Source organism: Bombyx mori, chromosome 1 (genome assembly GCF_030269925.1).
Source record: "Bombyx mori chromosome 1, ASM3026992v2".
In the NCBI taxonomy this organism is placed as follows: domain Eukaryota; kingdom Metazoa; phylum Arthropoda; class Insecta; order Lepidoptera; family Bombycidae; genus Bombyx; species Bombyx mori.
The window spans coordinates 8476327-8495324 of NC_085107.1; the positions used below are offsets into that span (position 1 = coordinate 8476327).

An 18998-nucleotide genomic window follows, 5' to 3' on the forward strand; every position below is an offset into this window, starting at 1 on the left:
ATTCGTATTGTAATTACTAGCTCAAGGCGATCTCTTCCAACCCCGACTTCGTTTGAGGATAGAAAAATGCGCTTCACAGTCAACAGAAAAATTAACTTGAAGAGTAATAATTAATATTTTCCGTTAATAAAAAAATATGTACATAACCCTTTTATATTATATATATTTTAACCCTTTTATTACGCTTCTTTTAAATATTTAGACTTGAATTGAGTGAAAGTTCGAAATAGTAACGTATGTGTGTGTTTATCAAAGATTTCAAGTTGCCGTCAGCAGCCACTGGTTTGCAAGGGCATGATCAAAATGCTTACAGTAGGGTGAACTTTATGTTACCCCTATTATATACTGAATAAAATCAAAAAGGCAAATTTTTGTAATTTATGAAATACAAGTTTGAAAGTTCATGGGTATGGTAAAATAATATGCCATTTTCAAAAACAAACAATGAAATACATTTTCGCTTATCATTTTAATCTGTATCTCGCCAAAATGATACTTTAGTTTACGACGTAATTTCACGAATGGCAGCTACGAGCAAACAAAAGTTTCACCAGGTATATACTTAGATACGATTCTGCGACTAATTTAACCAGATACACACACCGCGATATGAGCTCTGAAAAAACTACACAAAAATTCGATGTTTCGCTCATACAAAAATTTTCGAAGTAAGCAGAGAACAAGAGTTATTGACGTATACCGACACAATAGAATGGTCGTAACACAATGTCGAGGCCGTCGGCGAAGCCCCAGGCCGCAGCGCCCTTCCCGTTTATCAATAGTTTATGTTTGCGCCCGCGGCCGCTCCATGCTTAAGCCACTTCCCACTAGACTATGAGCAGAGCTTTACCTATAGCTTCACATCAAAGCAAATTTAATACGTCGTCAAACATCAATAGTGTTTTCCTTGGATGTTTAAATATACAGTTCAGTATTCAGTCAGTTCAGTCAATGAATATTCAGTTTATTGTCGCCATGTCTTTAGCAGGCTTATGAGATTCTTTATTTAGATTCTTTATCTTATGAAGGTCAATATAGGAACAATCAAAACAAGCTTTGATTACGCCTGGCTCGTATTTAGTACACATAAGGACTACTAATGCATACCTAGTATAGTATTATAGTAGACCCAAGTTTCTTGTCAATTTCAAAGAAAACTGTGAGTCGTATAATTGCCACTTTTAAAGTATTTACGAGATGGAATTCATCAGAAAATTGATGTATTTTACGAAACAGTTTGCGAGCATTGCTTAGTTCTACTAGTAACTAAGAAATGCATCTGTGACCACCGCAGGCAATTAACTATATTTTATGAGGCCTTTTTTTTTTTAACGCTGGGGAATCCATTTACGGATACCCGGTCGAGGGGGGTAAGAGGCCGGGTTATGTCGGACTCCGGCGCCTCCAGAGAAGAACAGGGAGAAGAAGAAGACAGGGGTCCTCCTCTTCTCCCAATTCCTGCCGGGAGACTACGCCTTGAGAAAAGCGCGCGAGGCACTGCACGGCGTCAGCCACCAAGAGCTACCCCGCAAAACCGACTACCGACTAAACCCCATCGAGCCCCACCACTCCGACTCCACGAAACCCACGGTACCGCACAGTGCGCGCCGAAGGCTCGCCGTCGCCGGTACCCATCCTGTTAATAGGACGGCACTCCATCCCCGGGAAAACCCGCAGGACGTCGTCTCGGAGACACACCGTGAGTGGTGCACAGGAGCCACCATGCGCCGCCTCACCACCGGACCAACAGCCGAGTACCGGGCACCCCCGCACCCGGCACCCGACAGCCCCTACGGGAGATGAACGGGAGCTTCGCGCCCGTGCCGCCCACTCCGCCTTCTTCGCTGAGAAGCCGAAGAGGGATCCCACTCCCTTTCGCGCTCCTCAGCCTCCCGGAACGCCATGACCAGGTCGCAAAACCTGGTCATGGCCTCCCAAGAATTCTGGTCCTCTAACATGCGGGCGATGACAGCCCGCAAGGAGAGGTCTCTCCCCACCACCGCGATGAGGTCTCGCCGCGAGCGCTCCCAACGCGGGCACGCTTCGAGTGCGTGCTGAGCGTCATCGTCCGGATGCCCACACTGGTGGCAACCCGGATGTGGCTCTCTTCTGCAGACCTTCCACAGGTACCTCCCGAAGCAACCATGCCCCGAGAGGACCTGCGTTAGGTGGAAGGAGAGCACGCCGTGTCGTCTATCTGACCATGCCTCCAGCACGGGCACCAGGGCCTCGAGGGTGCGTCGGCGAGTGACTGAAGTTTGGCCAAGCTCCTCCAGCAACCGCTCCCTCCACTTGGCGTACGCCAGATGACGCGCAGCACGCCTCCACCGACCGACAGCCCACGGGCCGGGCGTCCGTCCCCGACTCAGGGACTGTGTCCTGCGCCGGTATACCACAGCTATATTTTATGAGGCCTAACTTCAGTATAACCTTGACTTCTTTCAATTGACAGATATTCGTCAACTCTTCATGCAGTGTTTCACGTCTTGGTCTTATGCAAATAAAACACATAAATCGTTTATTTTAAAAAACTCTTATAGTAGAAAACTATGTATTATAAAGTATTTACTTAAAATGTTTACTTTATATGATAGATCTATATAGTATAGACCTCACTTTATACTAGAAGAATATATTTTCGAAGAAAGAAAATTAATTATAATTAATGAAGAAATATATATTTAAATAGGTTTTGTATAGAGATTGAGAAATTTGCTTTTTTCATCTTGTATCCTAGTGTTTACATCACTCGTTTTTAAAACACCGGGCGTCGTGCAATTTAGATCAAGTGCTGTTCAAAATTAGCAGATTTTCAATAATAGTTCAGAATAGTTAAAAGACAAGATTTTAGCAATGGGCAATGACATAATACTGGTGGTAGAACCTCTTGAGAGTCAGCGCGGGTAGGTACCACCACCCTGCTTATTTCTGCCGTGAAGCAGTAATGCGTTTCGATTTGAAGGGCGGGGCAGCCGTTGTAACTATACTTGAGACCTTAGAACTTATATCTCAAGGTGGGTGGCGCATTTACGTTGTAAACGTCTATGGGCTCCAGTAATCACTTAACACCAGGTGGGCTGTGAGCTCGTCCACCCACCTAAGAAATAAATAAAAAATACTACGTATGAAATTAACGCTATTTAGGCTACAAGGCTATAAGGCTACAAGAGGCTACAAACCTTAAAAAAAAAAATCACAATAAATTTTAAGCCTCATCCTATTTATTATGCATTCCAATTTTTTTGTCAATGTCTACAAGAAGCATGTTAACACATATTCAAGCTAACAGTGAGTTTCTACATAAATTTGCAAACTGATGTTGGTTCTGTACGACATTAGAATTATTTAGTGATGTACGATACGAGTTTTTGTTGTATAGTTACAAACATTTTTACTCGGTATTTTGAAAACGGATTTATTTTTAAATAAGATATGTCTTTTTAATTTATTGTTTGAAAGCATATGTTGTAAATCGTGAATATGCAAATGATATTAAATTTTGTATTGAGAGGGTGTATGAATAAGTTGGGTAGCAGCAGCCGCGGTCTCGCCTCAGGCGTATAGCCGCCGGCGAACCACGCCGCCTCCGCCGATGACGCGAAGGCATACCTAGCAGTGCTTCAGATACCTCGAGCAACTTTACCCGAGGCGTTCATCTGCAGAACAATCATTTTGAAAATTATTCCGAAACTGCCTTAAGCATTCAAGTCTGAATCATTGCCAACGTTCAACTCACCAGTGCCTTAGGCTTTTAGATAGATAAATCCAAATGTGAATCATAAAAAAGCGATCGTCAGGTACTAAATATGTAACTTCATAATCAAATTTTCGTATGTTTAATAAGTTTACTCGTACAATCAATGTTGGAACAGAAACATTTTTAAAGATCGCTTCATTGCACCATTGAAATCTTCATTGCAATTAAAATCTTACCGTAAAACGTGAATGAAAGATCCGTTGTGAAAAAATAAATGACTGAAAACTGAAACGGTGCTATAGCCTCGGGGTAGCGAGCCAGTAACGTCATACGATAAATAAGTATTTACCGCCGCAGTCAGAGGTTTTATAATGTACGAACCACGCTCGGTGCGCCCATCGCTTTAGGCCAGCGGGTTGGAGCCTACAGCAATTTTGTTGATGTTGAAGTTGATGCCACACGCGAATACATTTTGATGTATACTTTTCGTACTGTAATATTTACATAGTTCCGTTCGAAATTCCTGCGCGCTCTGTTGTTTTCTGATTAAGTTCGATGCGGGAACATAGACTATGTACATACATATAGCATTCACTCATCTTTCAGCCTTTTCGTGTCCTGGCTACACAGATTACAGAACAAATATTCATAAAAAAAAGCCAATACTAAACCTAAACTAGTTGCGTTTTTGTAACGTTTCTTCCGAGGAAACTTATGTAATCAATGCATTGGATTAAATATTCTAGCTGACTGACTAATTCGTCAATGCAAAGACTAAATTACTGGAACTACAAACTTGAAATAATACAAATAGTATGTGTATAATTACAGTAATGAATGTCCTTTCAAGACAAAATCCTGGATCAACCGCGCGAAAACGGGGCGAGTCGCCAGCAATGTTTAATTTATTTTTTACGAATTAGATTTAGTTAACCCTAACTATATAACTATAATAACTATAAAATTTAGATTCTAAAGTTTAAGAACCGACGTTTCTTTAATTAATTAGTAATGAATAAAAAAACTGGTATAATTAACAATTAACAATTGACAAATATGAACCACAGAACCTGACAACTGATAACCGTATACTTCGTAAAAATAGAGATGATGTAAATCAATATTTTTACGTAAATCATTATCTGATCAAATCTCGACAGCATACAATGTCAATAAAATATTATTATTTTATAGGTAATGACTGGAGATTCTTTGGAATATCTGAATTTTTGAAACCGGTACACTTAACTGAACACTTCAAGTTTTAACAATGTAAATTGAGTGCTTTTTACTTTCTTCCATTGAAATAACACATCGTCGGTACGAATGGTTATGAAATAAACAAAGTAAATTTTAATTAAAATTAAAACATCACGGAGGTCGCTTGAGCGGACTTTATTAAATATGGATCTGTCCCGCGGTTAAGCTCGCGTTAAATATGTAATTATAATGAAACATTTGGTATCCCTGAAAGTGGGCAAACGGTGATTATACAGGCATGCTCCGCCGCCTCATCACGATTTTATTGGCCACTAGAGCCCGGTGCTTCGAGTGCAATTTTAAGCCAACCAATTCCCAACCAAGCAGACACCAATGGAGAAGGAGATCCTTACGCGGAAGTGGCATTAAATTGGTCACATATTGAGGAAGACCGATACCTACCTATCAAGGAGAGCACTGACCTGGAAAGTGTCTGGCAAAAGGAAGAGAGGCCGCCCCAGAACAACTTGGCGTCGCTCGGTGCAGCAGGAGCTAAGGGTCTTGGGTATGACGTGGGAGGCGCTAGAACAGACTGCCCAAGACTGACGTAAATGGAAAGATTTGATTCGAGCCCTACACCCCAGCAGAGGGTAATAAGAAAGAATTATGATGTTGATGAATTCCCAAACCATTCCTTTACCGCTTCCCGAACCGCAACAATAGGTAGTCATAATCGTTAAAGATCAGTTTTGTCTTGCTGCAGAAAGTGTTTCCAGTATTATCTCAATCAGCTTGCCAGACTGCCGGCAGTCAGATGACAGTATTTACTCGCTTAAACCGGCAATGACATAAGCAACGTTACACGCGGTAAAGAAAAAGCCACATTTGAATTTACAAAAAGTAGCCTTGAATTAAATAAGTGTGTGGCTAAACGGAAGGTCAGAATTCAGGACATTAATAGGGAACAAAAATATGGTTTGTTGACGAACTGAATGAAAAAAGCGAGGGACGCTGTTAAAATGTTAATAGTATATCAATAATAGTGTTTTATTTGTAATCGTTTATTAACAGAGCGTGTTTATTTTGTATATTTTATACTCTCAAATTAACATATTTAAACAATGCGGTGGTCAATACAATATTCAGAGATGCAAGCCAATAATACACCGAAAATAATGTACATATTACATATTATGTATATACAAATTATATACATATGTCAATTGTTTGAATCGTCTATCACTTATTTATAGCATAGCACAGCCTTAGTTTGAGTAGTATGTAGTTTGAGCATCTCGCTATCGCATTACGTATTGTTTCATCGACGTACTGTCAAAACTCTAACAAAGCAAACGAACAGAAACAATTATCTATACTAATATATAAATCTACAGTTGTTTTTACGGATGTTCCGTTATAACTACTGAACCATGCATCCGATTGACTTGAAACTTGGTATCCATGTAGTAAATACATGTATTTAATGGATAGGCTAATATTTATATGAGTGTTGAACTCCCTACACTAGTTGCGGGGGCATTAATGATGAGAATATTTGTGGGGTTGAGAAATAATAATGTTAATTTTAAATGCCCAGCGAAGCGGACGGGTTTGTACATTAAAAAGTACTTTTGTTCGTCCGCGTAGAATAAATTACATTTCGATGAATTTTGACCATTAGACGAACACTAGTTTAAATTAACAAAATAAAAAATTAGGAAACAGCGGTGGCGCAGTTGTTAGCGCTCTTGACTGGTAGGCTCGATCTTGGGTCGTGGGTTCGATTCCCTCGCAAGCAATCGTATCGTGAACAAGTTTGTTTGGCCTCTATCTGGGTGTTTAATACCTAAATATTTATATATTTTTACGTATACAACTGTACTCAACGTATATATCTATACATATATCAATATAGAGCATCACCAGTTGATATTGCCAATAATAAAATTCTCGATGCGCTTCTAAACCTCTAATCTGACTGAGATGAAACTAACTAGGTACAGTTACTGTTATTGTGGACAGTTCAAAGACTTCTGTCATAGTACCATAAAAAATTCAAGAGTATCCTTCAATATACCGTCTAGTGCTGTAATGTTCCGATTCGCGATTAAACTAAGCTTGAAAATTGTAATTTTCATAAGAACTAAGCGATAACGTAAACTGTCTCTAGAGGCCTGGATCCATGTATTTTTCTTATTAAAGTAATCCGAGTATTGTGAAGACATATTAATTTTATATTTGACGTAAGGTTATAATCTAATTATTTTTGACCCTTATCACTTTTCAGCACAACTATGCCAGCGTCAGGCTGTGAAGATATATCCACAAACAAGGTTCAAAACAATAAATTATCCCGAAATATTTTAGTATTTCGAAAACATGACATTTTGTTTTAATGGTAAAACTTATTATAAAGCTTGCTACGCTAATTTGTAATTTATTGTTTGTATGCGTGTTTCATGTGTGTTCTGCTAAATGCATTGATCCGAATAAAAGTGATATGTTCGGTTCTTGTTGGTATTTCTTGAATCGCGTTTTTTTAAATTTTTTTTTTATTTTTTTGATATTTTTGGACGAGCTCTCAGCCCACCTGGTGTAAAGTGGTTACTGGAGCCCATAGACATCCACAACGTAAATGCGCCACCCACCTCCAGATATAAGTTCTAAGGCCTCAAGTATAGTTACAAGCGTTTGATGTAAAAGTATCAGTAAATTCAACATACGACCAGCATGCTTGTTAAAAATGTTATTTTTAATACCCCCCCCCACTTGACCGTTGTATTCAACACTTATTTAAGCACCCGAATATCATAATCCACTACCCAACATGAAACGTGGAATCGAAGTCTTCCTTCACAACCAAACAAGTTGAATATAAACATTAATTTAATACAAACTTCTAAAATCTCTTCAACAATTTACGTATAAAGAGGAATGACACCTAAAGAGGTCGCTAACAGAACATAATAAATTAAACAATAATAATTTAGGGGGATAAAGTGCTGCGTTGTCTCTTTCGACTGGTACGTGTTGCAAATTTATTAAAATATTTTGCTGCCGATTGGATTCGTAATCAAAACAATTTTATGTGCAATACATAGTATCGCTATCGGTGTCATGACTTCTGATTTTTGACTGACATTTCAGATTTCTATTTTTAAACAATAGGTATGTTAAAACACTTGCAGGCCTAATAATGGCGGAAAATTTCCTAAACTCATCATTAACTATTAAAAGTATTTAGTTATAGTATTATTTTAATTTTCATTGCATTACATTTTATTTCTATTTAAACATTTACAACACGCTTCTTTATATGATTTCGAATGTATGCTTTTATTAAATCTTAATGGAATAAATATTCATATATATGAATCCAGATAATAAGAATTTTTAAGATTAACATATAGTATACCTATACAGTATCGTAGTTATAATAACTCGAATAACGTGGTCGACTTTCAAATATCCTGTTTAAAATTCCCTCAAAGCTTTTAATACAAACTTTTACTATATTCATTTAGGAAATTAATAAATATTTTTAAAAACGAAGCACGTATTTACGGACATTTTATTTGCGAAAGAACAAAAAAAGATTATTCATAAAGTCTTTCACACTACCTACATTACATAGCTTGTAGTCAACTAAGTTTCTCGATTCCGGGAATACCATCTGGTATTCAGCACACCACTGCCCTTGCTAGGGCTAGTGTTAGCAAATTCGTCAGGCTGAACTCCGTAAGCTCGCCCTACGCGTTCGGCGAAGCTGGCATAGCCCCTCGAGGTTACCAGCATAGATAGGCATAAACATAGCTTGTAGTTAAATTACCACAAAAGCTGGTATTCTGCCCAGCCACTCGAATCAACTGAAATCATAATACGCGCTGAGCTGTACATGAATTCTATGCTACAAACATACATATCCATACGAAATAATGTAAGCTAATCAACATTTTAACAGAGAAAATATATTATGTAATATTTGAATGCCTTTTTCTTAATTATTTCTTTATTTTTATTGCTCAGGTGGGTAGACAAGCCCACGGCCCACCTGGTGTTAAGTGGTTACTAGAGCCCATAGACACTACATCGTAAACGCCGCTACCCACCTTACGATATGAGTTCTAAGGTCTCAGTTTTTACAGTACAACAGCTACCCACCCTTCAAATCGAAACGCATTACTGCATCACGGCAGAAATAGGCGGGGTGGTGGTACCTACCCGTGCGGACTCCCAAGAGGTCCTACCACCAGTGATTACGCAAATTATAATTTTGCGGGTTTGATTTTTATTACACGATGTTATTCCTTCACCGTGGAAGTCAATCGTGAACATTTGTTAAGTACGTATTTCATAACAAAAATTGGTACCTGCCTGCGGGATTCGAACACCGGTACATAGCTATATACGAATGCACCGGACGCCTTATCCTTTAGGCCACGACGACTTCCAGATACGAATAATTCACTTTACATACGCTGTTATCAAAACAGTAGTAGGAAAAATTAAGTGAAGAAAGTAAAAATTCATGTTGTAACTAACGGTAGATATCATAGAACATGATAAAAACCTCAATCGTGCTAACGACATTTCCAACATCAGTTTGGATAAACAAGTTCGGGACAACAACATTCGGAGCACCGGTCGGCCGTGTATAAAACACTCGCTCGGTGGAATATGTTCCTTTAGTTATTTCCCGCCAGAAAGGAGAAATATTTATCAAAAACGACAGTGCAATAAATTCATTTCGAATCACTTATTACTCTTATTATTACCGTCGATACACTTAAGTACAAAACGAGGGCACATGCCCCTAATGCCAGGAAGGACAACATAGTCATTTGTTTATATTCATACTGAATTTATTTTATTTCAATTAAGGTATTAATGATAATACAAGCAGCGTCTTCAATCTATGGATACTAATCTTATACCGTCTTATCTTAGATATGTTGTGAGTCCGCACCGTGCCCGCTGCAAAAGAATCATACGTACCCAGTTTAAATAATGCAAGAGCCGCTAAAAGATACTTTTTTTTATGAAGGCTTACTGTTGACCCGGAGACCTTTGCAGCTTCACTAGGATAGGTGGACGAGCAAAGGCTCAGCCAGGATGGGATGGGATTTGCCAACAGCTACCCAAGTACCTCCAAAGGAGACCTAATAACTTAAGGGCAAATGCTTTGCAAATAAATCTACTGCTATAATCGCGAACCTCTTAGAAAATCCGGCGAGAAACCCAATGGGCTGATATATAGGTTAGGTTGCACGTCGAACGCTTTGCCGAGTTGGACGAGTACGGTTACCAGAGTCCCTAAGTCTGCTCCTACGAGGGCTGCACTAAAAGTATCGAGAATGGAATATTTCCACTGTTCCTGTCATATTAAAATATTTTTAATTGAAAACTCCTTGGTTTTAAAAATCGAATACCATTTATTTATTTTAAAAAAGATTCTCGGTCTTGTCACGAGGTTTTGTCAAACTTGTTTAGTCGTTGAGAAAATGGAATTGACTCGAGAAAATTCAAGAGCGATGATTTATTATGACTTTCGAAGTGGTTTAACACAAAAACAGTGTGTTGACCGGATGATTTCTGCATTTGGTGATGAAGCTCCATCCAAAACCACAATTTATCGCTGGTTTACTGAGTTTCAACGTGGACGTGTCAAGCTCAGTGATGATCCCCGTCAAGGTCGTCCAAAAACTGCAGTCACCCAAGAAAACGTTGATGCTGTGCGTAAGCTGATTGAAGAAGATCGACATGTGACATACCGCGAAATTCAGGCAACTTTAGACATTGGCATGAGTCAAATACAAATAATCTTGCATGAACAATTAGGTGTAAAAAAGTTGTTTTCCCGATGGATACCGCATTCGCTCTGTGAAGAGCAAAAAGCGGCTCGCGTTACTTGGTGCGTCAGAGCTCTCGAAAGATTCCACGCAGGATCCTCAAATGCTGTATACAACATTGTATCAGGTGACGAATCCTGGATATATGCGTACGAACCCGAAACAAAAAACCAGTCACTAGTTTGGGTGTTCGAAAATGAGTGAAAGCCAACAAAAATTGTTCGTTCACGGAGTGTTGCAAAAAAATGGTGGCCACGTTTGTCTCCAAAGCCGGCCATGTTACGACTATTCCTCTTGAGGGACAAAGAACGGTTAATGCAGAATGGTATGCTAGCATTTGTTTGCCACAGGTCGTTTCTGAACTCCATAAAGAGAACTGCAACCGCCGCATCATCCTCCATCACGACAATGCGAGTTCTCACACCGCGCACAGAACAAAAGAGTTTTTAGAGCAAGAAAACATAGAATTATTAGACCATCCGCCGTACAGCCCCGACCTAAGCCCTAATGATTTCTATACTTTCCCTAAAATAAAGAATAAATTGCGTGGACAGAGATTTTCATCACCTGAAGAAGCTGTGGACGCCTACAAAACGGCCATTTTGGAGACCCCAACTTCCGAATGGAATGGTTGCTTCAATGATTGGTTCCTTCGTATGGAAAAATGTGTAAAATTTCGCGGAGAATGCTTCGAAAAGCAATAAATACATTTTTAAATAGTAATGTTGTGTCACTTCGTTAATTCCCGAAATTTTCAGTGCCGCCTAGGTAGAGCTGAAGGTACCTAACGCAACAGTTATTGGAACTGATGGATCCCTAAGGACCGTTAAACGATACAATTTCGATCACAATCTCTCAAAATGGCTGCTTGCGTAGAATTATCAGTAGTACAACTATTGTACCAAAGCGAAACTTTTTCAAAATACGCAATCAAACCGTGAAGTCTGCTTACGGTCATGTCAAGATTGGCAACAGCACAATCCGCTATTTACTCACACAGTCGTGCGAGAGCTACCGCGAAATTTAGCGTTTCTATTCTAGCTACAGGAGTAACATCTTTTGAATAATTTAACTAGATCTCGAGTCTCAAAGCGAAGGAACCCTATGGTTCGGGTATTAATGAACACTGCTCTAACGTATTCACACCAAACGTAATCAAGAACAGTCTAGATTCATTGAATAATTGTTTATTGCTGCCATAAAATCATTAAATTTGAAGCTTATTGTTGTTTTTTGTAATTAAACGCTAAAAATAAGATATGTTTCTTTTGAATTGATTGCATATGCGATTGAATGAGCACCACGTGAATTGAGGCATGAGGCCTGAAATCTCACTCTCAATTGTATGGTATAGTTTAATAACCCTTTATGTACCCTAACTACCCTAATTACACTAACTATAATATATTTTAGCGGATTTGATTTTTACGACACGATGTTAATATTTCATCATGGAATTTCTTTTATTAATATTTTTTTTTTTTTTATTAGGTTCCCGCCTGTAGGATTCGAACATCGACCTAGTCATACGAGTACACCGGACGTCTTATGAATTAGGCCACTCAGATCGTTGAAAATAAAAAACTTTGTACGGCCTTATTAAGTAGATAGTCATAATTAATTTCGCTCGAGCGATAGCTTTCTTTGGTACACTATCTATCTGGTGTCAGGTTATCGGAGCTCAAAAAGATCACCTTGAAACGTTCGCATAAGACAATTTAATTAAAATAACGGCCATCCTATTAAATTAATTGCAACGTTTCCCGAAAACACATTATTAAATCCCGTGCATCTTCAAAAAACGCTTTCTGCCACAATTAAAACACTTGGACTGATAAAATATACATTTATAAATTTGGTAATTCACAACCGCTTAACAATTCTTCAAATAAGTTGTTTGGCTGTAAAATGATCAACAGCTTACAGCATTCATTTTTCTTTGTCGCCGTTCAAAATTGGTTCGATTATAGAATAAAATCATTAGTGGGCTCACTTATTCAGCACATCGGTTAGTGTGTTTCCTCTATTGTCATTCATGAACAAAGATAACGAATAATAAAAATCGAATGGACTATAAAAATAGATAGTTATTATTAATAATTTTAGTATGTATTATTAAATAGTATTATGTATTCCTAATAAAATCTGTGAACATATATATAAAAAATCGTAATTATGAAATGTGCCGATGATATCCTTTATATTATGCATCATACACTTAAATTTCAAATCTTACTACATATATGATATCTCACACTCACGATATAATGTGTTGACAAAAAATTGGCAAACGTTTTTTTATTGTTTCGACTAATTACTGGTGGTGGGACGCTTGTGAGTCCGCACGGGTAGGTACCACCTCCCTGCCTATTTCTGCCGTGAGCCAGGAGCAGAGCCAAACCGCTGTCTACCGCTTCTTCAAATCAAGTAGACCGCAAGCTCGTCTACCCATGTGGGCAATAAAAAATATACTTTCCTACTCTAAGAGTGGTGACTTTCGTCTGAGACTTTCGTCTGAAAACGAATATGTCTGATAAACAACATTCACTACTTTGTCTGGCCATAAATATTGTTACAATTAAAAATAAACAAAATATTACATTTGAATTTGGAATCAGTCATTTTTATATGATTACTCATTGCGTTTTCTCATTTTGGCGCCAAAATATTGTACAATATTTTGCGATATTAAAATGGAGTGGGATCATAAAGAGAACCAAATCGCTGTGATTGCATTACACAAAGTAGGTATGGAGCCAAATGCAATTTTTAAAACTCTCCATACGCTTGGTATTAGTAAAATGTTTGTGTACCGGGCTATTAATAGGTGCAATGAGACCTCCTCTGTTTATGACAGAAAAAGATCTGGCCATCCACGTAGTGTTCGCACGAAAAAGGTGGTCAAAGCAGTAAGGGAAAGAATTCGAAGAAATCCCGTCCGAAAGCAAAAGATTTTATCTCGGGAGATGAAGATAGCACCTAGAACCATGTCGCGTATTTTAAAAGATGACTAAGGACTTGCAGCCTATAAGAGACGTACTGGTCATTTCTTAACTGATAATTTAAAATAGGGGGTAATTTAGAATAGGGCGGTAAAATCGAAAAAACTACTGAAGCGGTACGCAAAGGGAGGTCATAGAAAAATTTTGTTTACGGATGAGAATTTTTTTACAATTGAGCCACATTTTAACAAACAAAATGACCGTATTTATGCTCAAAGCTCTAAGGAAGCTTCCCAATTAGTCGACAAAGTGCAACGTGGCCACTATCCGACTTCAGTGATGGTTTGGTGGGGTATTAGCTATGAAGGAGTGACTGGGCCATACTTTTGTGAAAAAGGTATCAAGACATCGGCACAAGTGTATCAAGATACCATTCTTGAGAAGGTAGTGAAGCCCCTTAACAACATCACGTTCAATAATCAAGAATTGTCCTTCCAGCAAGACTCGGCGCCAGGTCATAAAGCTCGGTCTACGCAGTCTTGGTTGGAAACGAACGTTTCGGACTTCATCAGAGCTGAAGACTGTCCGTCGTCTAGTCCCGATCTTAATCCGCTGGATTATGATTTATGGAAGTTTTAGAGAGTACGGCATGCTCTAAACGTCATGATAATTTGGAGTCCCATAAACAATCCGTACGATTGGCAGTGAAAATTTTTCCCATGGAAAGAATGCGTGCTTCTATTGATAACTGGCCTCACTGTATTGCAGCCAATGGAGACCACTTCGAATAAGCTTTTTATACTTTAAATTCTTTTATATTTATGTTTTAAACTAACACACTGTAAAAGTAATAAATGTTATTTGCCATAGAATTTTTTTTGTTTTCCTTTGTAACAGTATTTATGGCCAGAATAAGTATATTTATTATCCTCTTATTGACCTGCTTTAATGAAAAAATACTAGTCAATTGAATAATAGTAATAGGTAAGCCAATCCTCCTCTATATGTCCTATATGTCCCATATAACAGGGTTTGTGCGAAACCGTGTTATATGGGACAAAAACTCTGTAAAAAAAAAGGAGAGTAACTTTTCTGAACGAAACATCTCAACCGTGCCTGTATTTACATTTTTACCTATTACAGATAAAAAAGAAGCAGTAAAAATTCGGTTATTCTCATAAATTGCGAATCCATAGTGCATAATGTAATTTTCTAAATATTTTCTAACAAAAATCTCGTTATCGTATTGTAAAATATCGTATTATAAGATTTAGAAAAGAGTTACCCTTATAAGAAGGGTTAGATACATGTAATACATTGTAGTTTTAATTCCAGAAGGTGCATGTAACGACATTACGTTGCATACCAGCCGCATTGACTAGTGTCAGGTTGGTTTGTTTTTTTCACGGATAAGTACTTTTTGGCTAATACTGCCGAAAGGTAATTAATCCTTTGAAGACTGGGACAATCAGGACCAGACTTATTTTAAGAACCACCCTGTTCCTACATGAATTAACTAGTATTGGAGCATAATTTCTGAAATTTCCAAATAGTATCACATTTGTAGCGTGAAAATATTAAATAATACATAATAAAATACGACATATAATAATAATACGTGATATTGAATAAAGTTGAATTTTAAAATAAATGTTAGTCGAAACAAAAGTATGTATAACCATATAACTAAAATATTTCTTTGGCGAGACCAATGCGAGCCTCGTTATTATAATAATCACATTTTTTTTTCTAAGTGATGATAAAACTTCTTGAAACTTCTTTAATAAAACTCAGAAACACGTTTTTCGTTCAACCCTAAATATTACCGCCCTTGAAATTCCGTTGCCCTAGGCTTAAACTCCTAGTGCCGGTAGTGCAAAACCAACACCCGGAACAACGGTTCAATAATAAGTACCATTGAAAATTCAAGCTCAAGTCTCAAGGTGACTGTATGATGTATATAGCCCAAAGATAATGAAAATACTGCTTCTGTCATTTGTTATTAGTGAATTCTAAATTTATTTAAAAAAAACATGACGTTCTTTAAAAAGACTGTAATTATGATTAGCGCGTCGCGTGTGTAAAATAATTCCTAAAGAAAATACATTCAGAGACAAAACAAAAAAAAAGTTATAAAATAAAGCTAATGCAAAAAAAATGTGCTTCAATCTAGATTTATCAGATTAAAAACTGGTAGGTACGTGGCTTACTTTCAAAACATCAAAAACGAATTGAGTATCTCCGGATTAGCTCCGGAATCGAAAAACCTAATTAAATTCTGGTAGATCAAATTGAGGTACCGAGTCGTAGCAACTTTATCTAATGTAGAGTTTCAAATAAAAAAACGTACTGAGAAATTTTTCTGAAGGTTTTTTCGGACGTTACCTAAATCAAAGTGTGCTGTTGAAAAAAGTGTGCTGTTTCATATTTGTATTTTAAAGCTTAGAAATAACGAGTTTACCTAATACTAATTTAATGGTACTAATTGAAAAAAATATAATACAAATGTAAAAAGTTGTTATTGCATGGAATATAGTAAAATGTATATTATTTACACAGTCTTAAATAAAAAGAAAGTATGAGAAAGTAAAGCGTACTATTATGTCTTAAAACTTATTTAATAGACATAATTCAGATTACCTATGTCCTAAAAATAAAATAAAAAACAAATAGTATTTGTTAGTAGTAACTTTCTTAACATTAGATATTTACAATAAAAAATTCTTACCTTGAATAGAGGATAAATTTTGATGAGTTGCGCTTAAATTGGCGGCAAATAATACGCAAACGCGACGCAGCCACACGCAACTGAACCTCCGAGAAACTTGATACGAGTTCAAATGAGAGTGAGTGAGTGAACTGATTGAATACCAAGTCGCTAGTTTCAAGTGTTGCCAGTTGATAGAATGGAAAATACGGTATAGACAAGAAATAGGAACCAAAGCAACATGATTAACGAATTTAGATTATCTTATCTATCCTGCTTGATTTATTATTATTGGATCCGAAAAGGAAATTTTTACAAATTAAATATATTACGAAAACAAGGTACATATTATACAGTTTGTCTTCTGATTTTAGGATATTAATATAATGATGCAGTTGTTACTTTTTTCCTGTCTAGCCCACATGCGAATCGTAGTTTTGTTGGGAAAATAGACATCTCAACAATGACATGACATCTGAACAATGGTGTTTAATTGAAAAATGATGATGAGCCGAATTTTTTTTGGTATTGTTAAATTGCCATTTACTTCACTACCACGAATGGGCGGACTCGAGAGCTAAGCTGTAAGTGCAGTAGCTTTCTATCGAGCTCCGAAGCTCCTCTTAATAAGGTCGATAAACTCGGAAAGTTTTGCGAAAGAACCCAGTGAGAAAGTCTTGCAAGAACCTCGGTGAGCCAATGCTATAAGCTTAGTGTCTTATTGTTGAGTTTGATGAGTACGGTACGGTAATCTGGTTGGATTTGATAGAACTAGTATCACTATCACCAAAAGCGGACCAGTGAAACCCATAAAGATAATGATGAAGTAATGGAAAACTGAAACATCAGTAATGTGTGAGTTAAATGAAGCCGTAAAGATATACAAAAAATAGAAATAAAAATCTTGATATCTCGCAACATAATAGTCCGCTGGTAAAATTCATTGCTAGCGCTGAACTTAAATTATTCACATATTCGATTTATTTAAATATTCTGATTTTCTTCACTTTGCCTTTAATAAGAATTTTAGTTTTCAGAATGATTCCTAATTCTTCTGATTCAATTATTTCTCGCTGGCATTTTATTCTAACTCTACTACATTACACTACACAGAGCAGTTTAGTTAGTTCAGTTTGTTATTTGCAAATATTGTTCACCAGTTTTCCACTGAATCTAAATTAATGTGATTGACGGTTCAAGTTCTTTTTAAATACTTCTACTATAAATAATAAGCCAAATGCAAACACTTTCCAATACGGTACAAATTTAATTCAATTTAAAATCTGAATTATTTTTTATTATATATCTGGATAACGTCGAAATATTTTATTTAATAGCAACCCAAGATGAGATTATCTGAAAAAACTGCCATCTAGCGATTAATGAGCACACTAACATGTAAGGCAACATTTTATTTGTTGCTCTATTGTTTCAGTTGCTACGATTTGTTAACTCATTAAACTCATGACATTCTATAGATGGCACTGAATTATTCGAAATATCTTTCTATGGGTTTCTTAAAAGGCACCTGACATTTACTAAATGTAAGGAATATTGTAAGCCCGCACGAGTAGTTACCACCACCCTGCCTGTTTCTGCCGCGAATGAGTCGTGTATCTCGAATTGGAAAGCTGGGACACCCGTTATACAATAAAATTGGGATGTCGACTTCACATCTGAAGGTCAGTAAAGCCACTAATTTTGTGATGTGTCTAGGCTAAGGTAAGTTTTTACTAATTAGGTCGTGAGTTCTTTCCCCATCTAAGGAAATAAAGTTCAGGAGTCGAGTGAATTCTTTTATTTTGTAAATTTAGCATTTCTCATGCTTAAAGGTGTGTAAATGTTGGTTTTGTTGTGTGTAATACTGTTTGTTAGCTTATTACCGTTTTGCATATGTGAAACTGTAAGTGAATAAAAAAGGCACTGGATGTAGATTCTTGGTATCCGCTAAAAAGTCTCAGTGAATTCTTAGCATTTTATAAAGACATGATAACATTTCATCTCACCTCATTTCATTTGAATTCATTCAATTTCATCCTAACTAATTAACCAATTTATTATTAAACATTTAAATCTTACTTCTTTTCAATGCGCATCATTTTAATTTTCATAGTCATATCAAAGTATATCGTGTATAACATGTCGATGTACAATAAGTAATATCTGAAGGCTGCTTAAAGTCAACGCTGGCCATATTAGCATGTCAAAAAGCCAATTACCATACTGAACAAAATAAGAATAAGAAATTGCGGCCTATGCTCACTCGTACGCGTATTTTAAACATATTTTATCTAGTCGTTTGGTATAGTTTCTGCGAGTCATTATTTTCAGAGAAGAAGAACATCTCGCTTAACAACCGATTGGCAAATGGCCCTAGTTCAGCGTCTGTTTTGCTAAAAGTAAACTCTCACTAATGTAAGTAAATTCTCATTTATTCTGCCACAACAACAGAAATGACACTACCTTACTTTGACATGTAAAAATAAAATCGTTATTAGAACTTTTTAATTGCGAATATATTATTTTGGGAAAATGTAATGTATTGGAAAAACGTAACGTAGCTAAGCTTCCCACAGTGTGAGTGTATCCAAGCGCGCAGCGCA

General features: G+C 37.0%; 2 protein-coding genes across 2 annotated transcripts in view; one reads left to right on the forward strand and one right to left on the reverse strand.

Moving 5' to 3' along the window:
* Window positions 1-17821, reverse strand: part of LOC101746809 (BTB/POZ domain-containing protein Tiwaz) — a 31060-nt gene extending 13239 nt beyond the window's left edge. Inside the window, exon 1 of the mRNA XM_012693449.4 lies at window positions 16417-17821. The gene's annotated coding sequence lies outside the window, so the exon portion shown is untranslated. The remainder of the gene's footprint in view (window positions 1-16416) is intronic.
* Window positions 17822-17864: 43 nt separating this feature from the next.
* LOC101746951 (uncharacterized) overlaps window positions 17865-18998 on the forward strand; it is a 41925-nt gene continuing 40791 nt past the window's right edge. Inside the window, exon 1 of the mRNA XM_038011886.2 lies at window positions 17865-18077. Within this exon, the coding sequence (XP_037867814.1) occupies window positions 18000-18077 (78 nt within the window). The 5' untranslated portion in view covers window positions 17865-17999. The remainder of the gene's footprint in view (window positions 18078-18998) is intronic.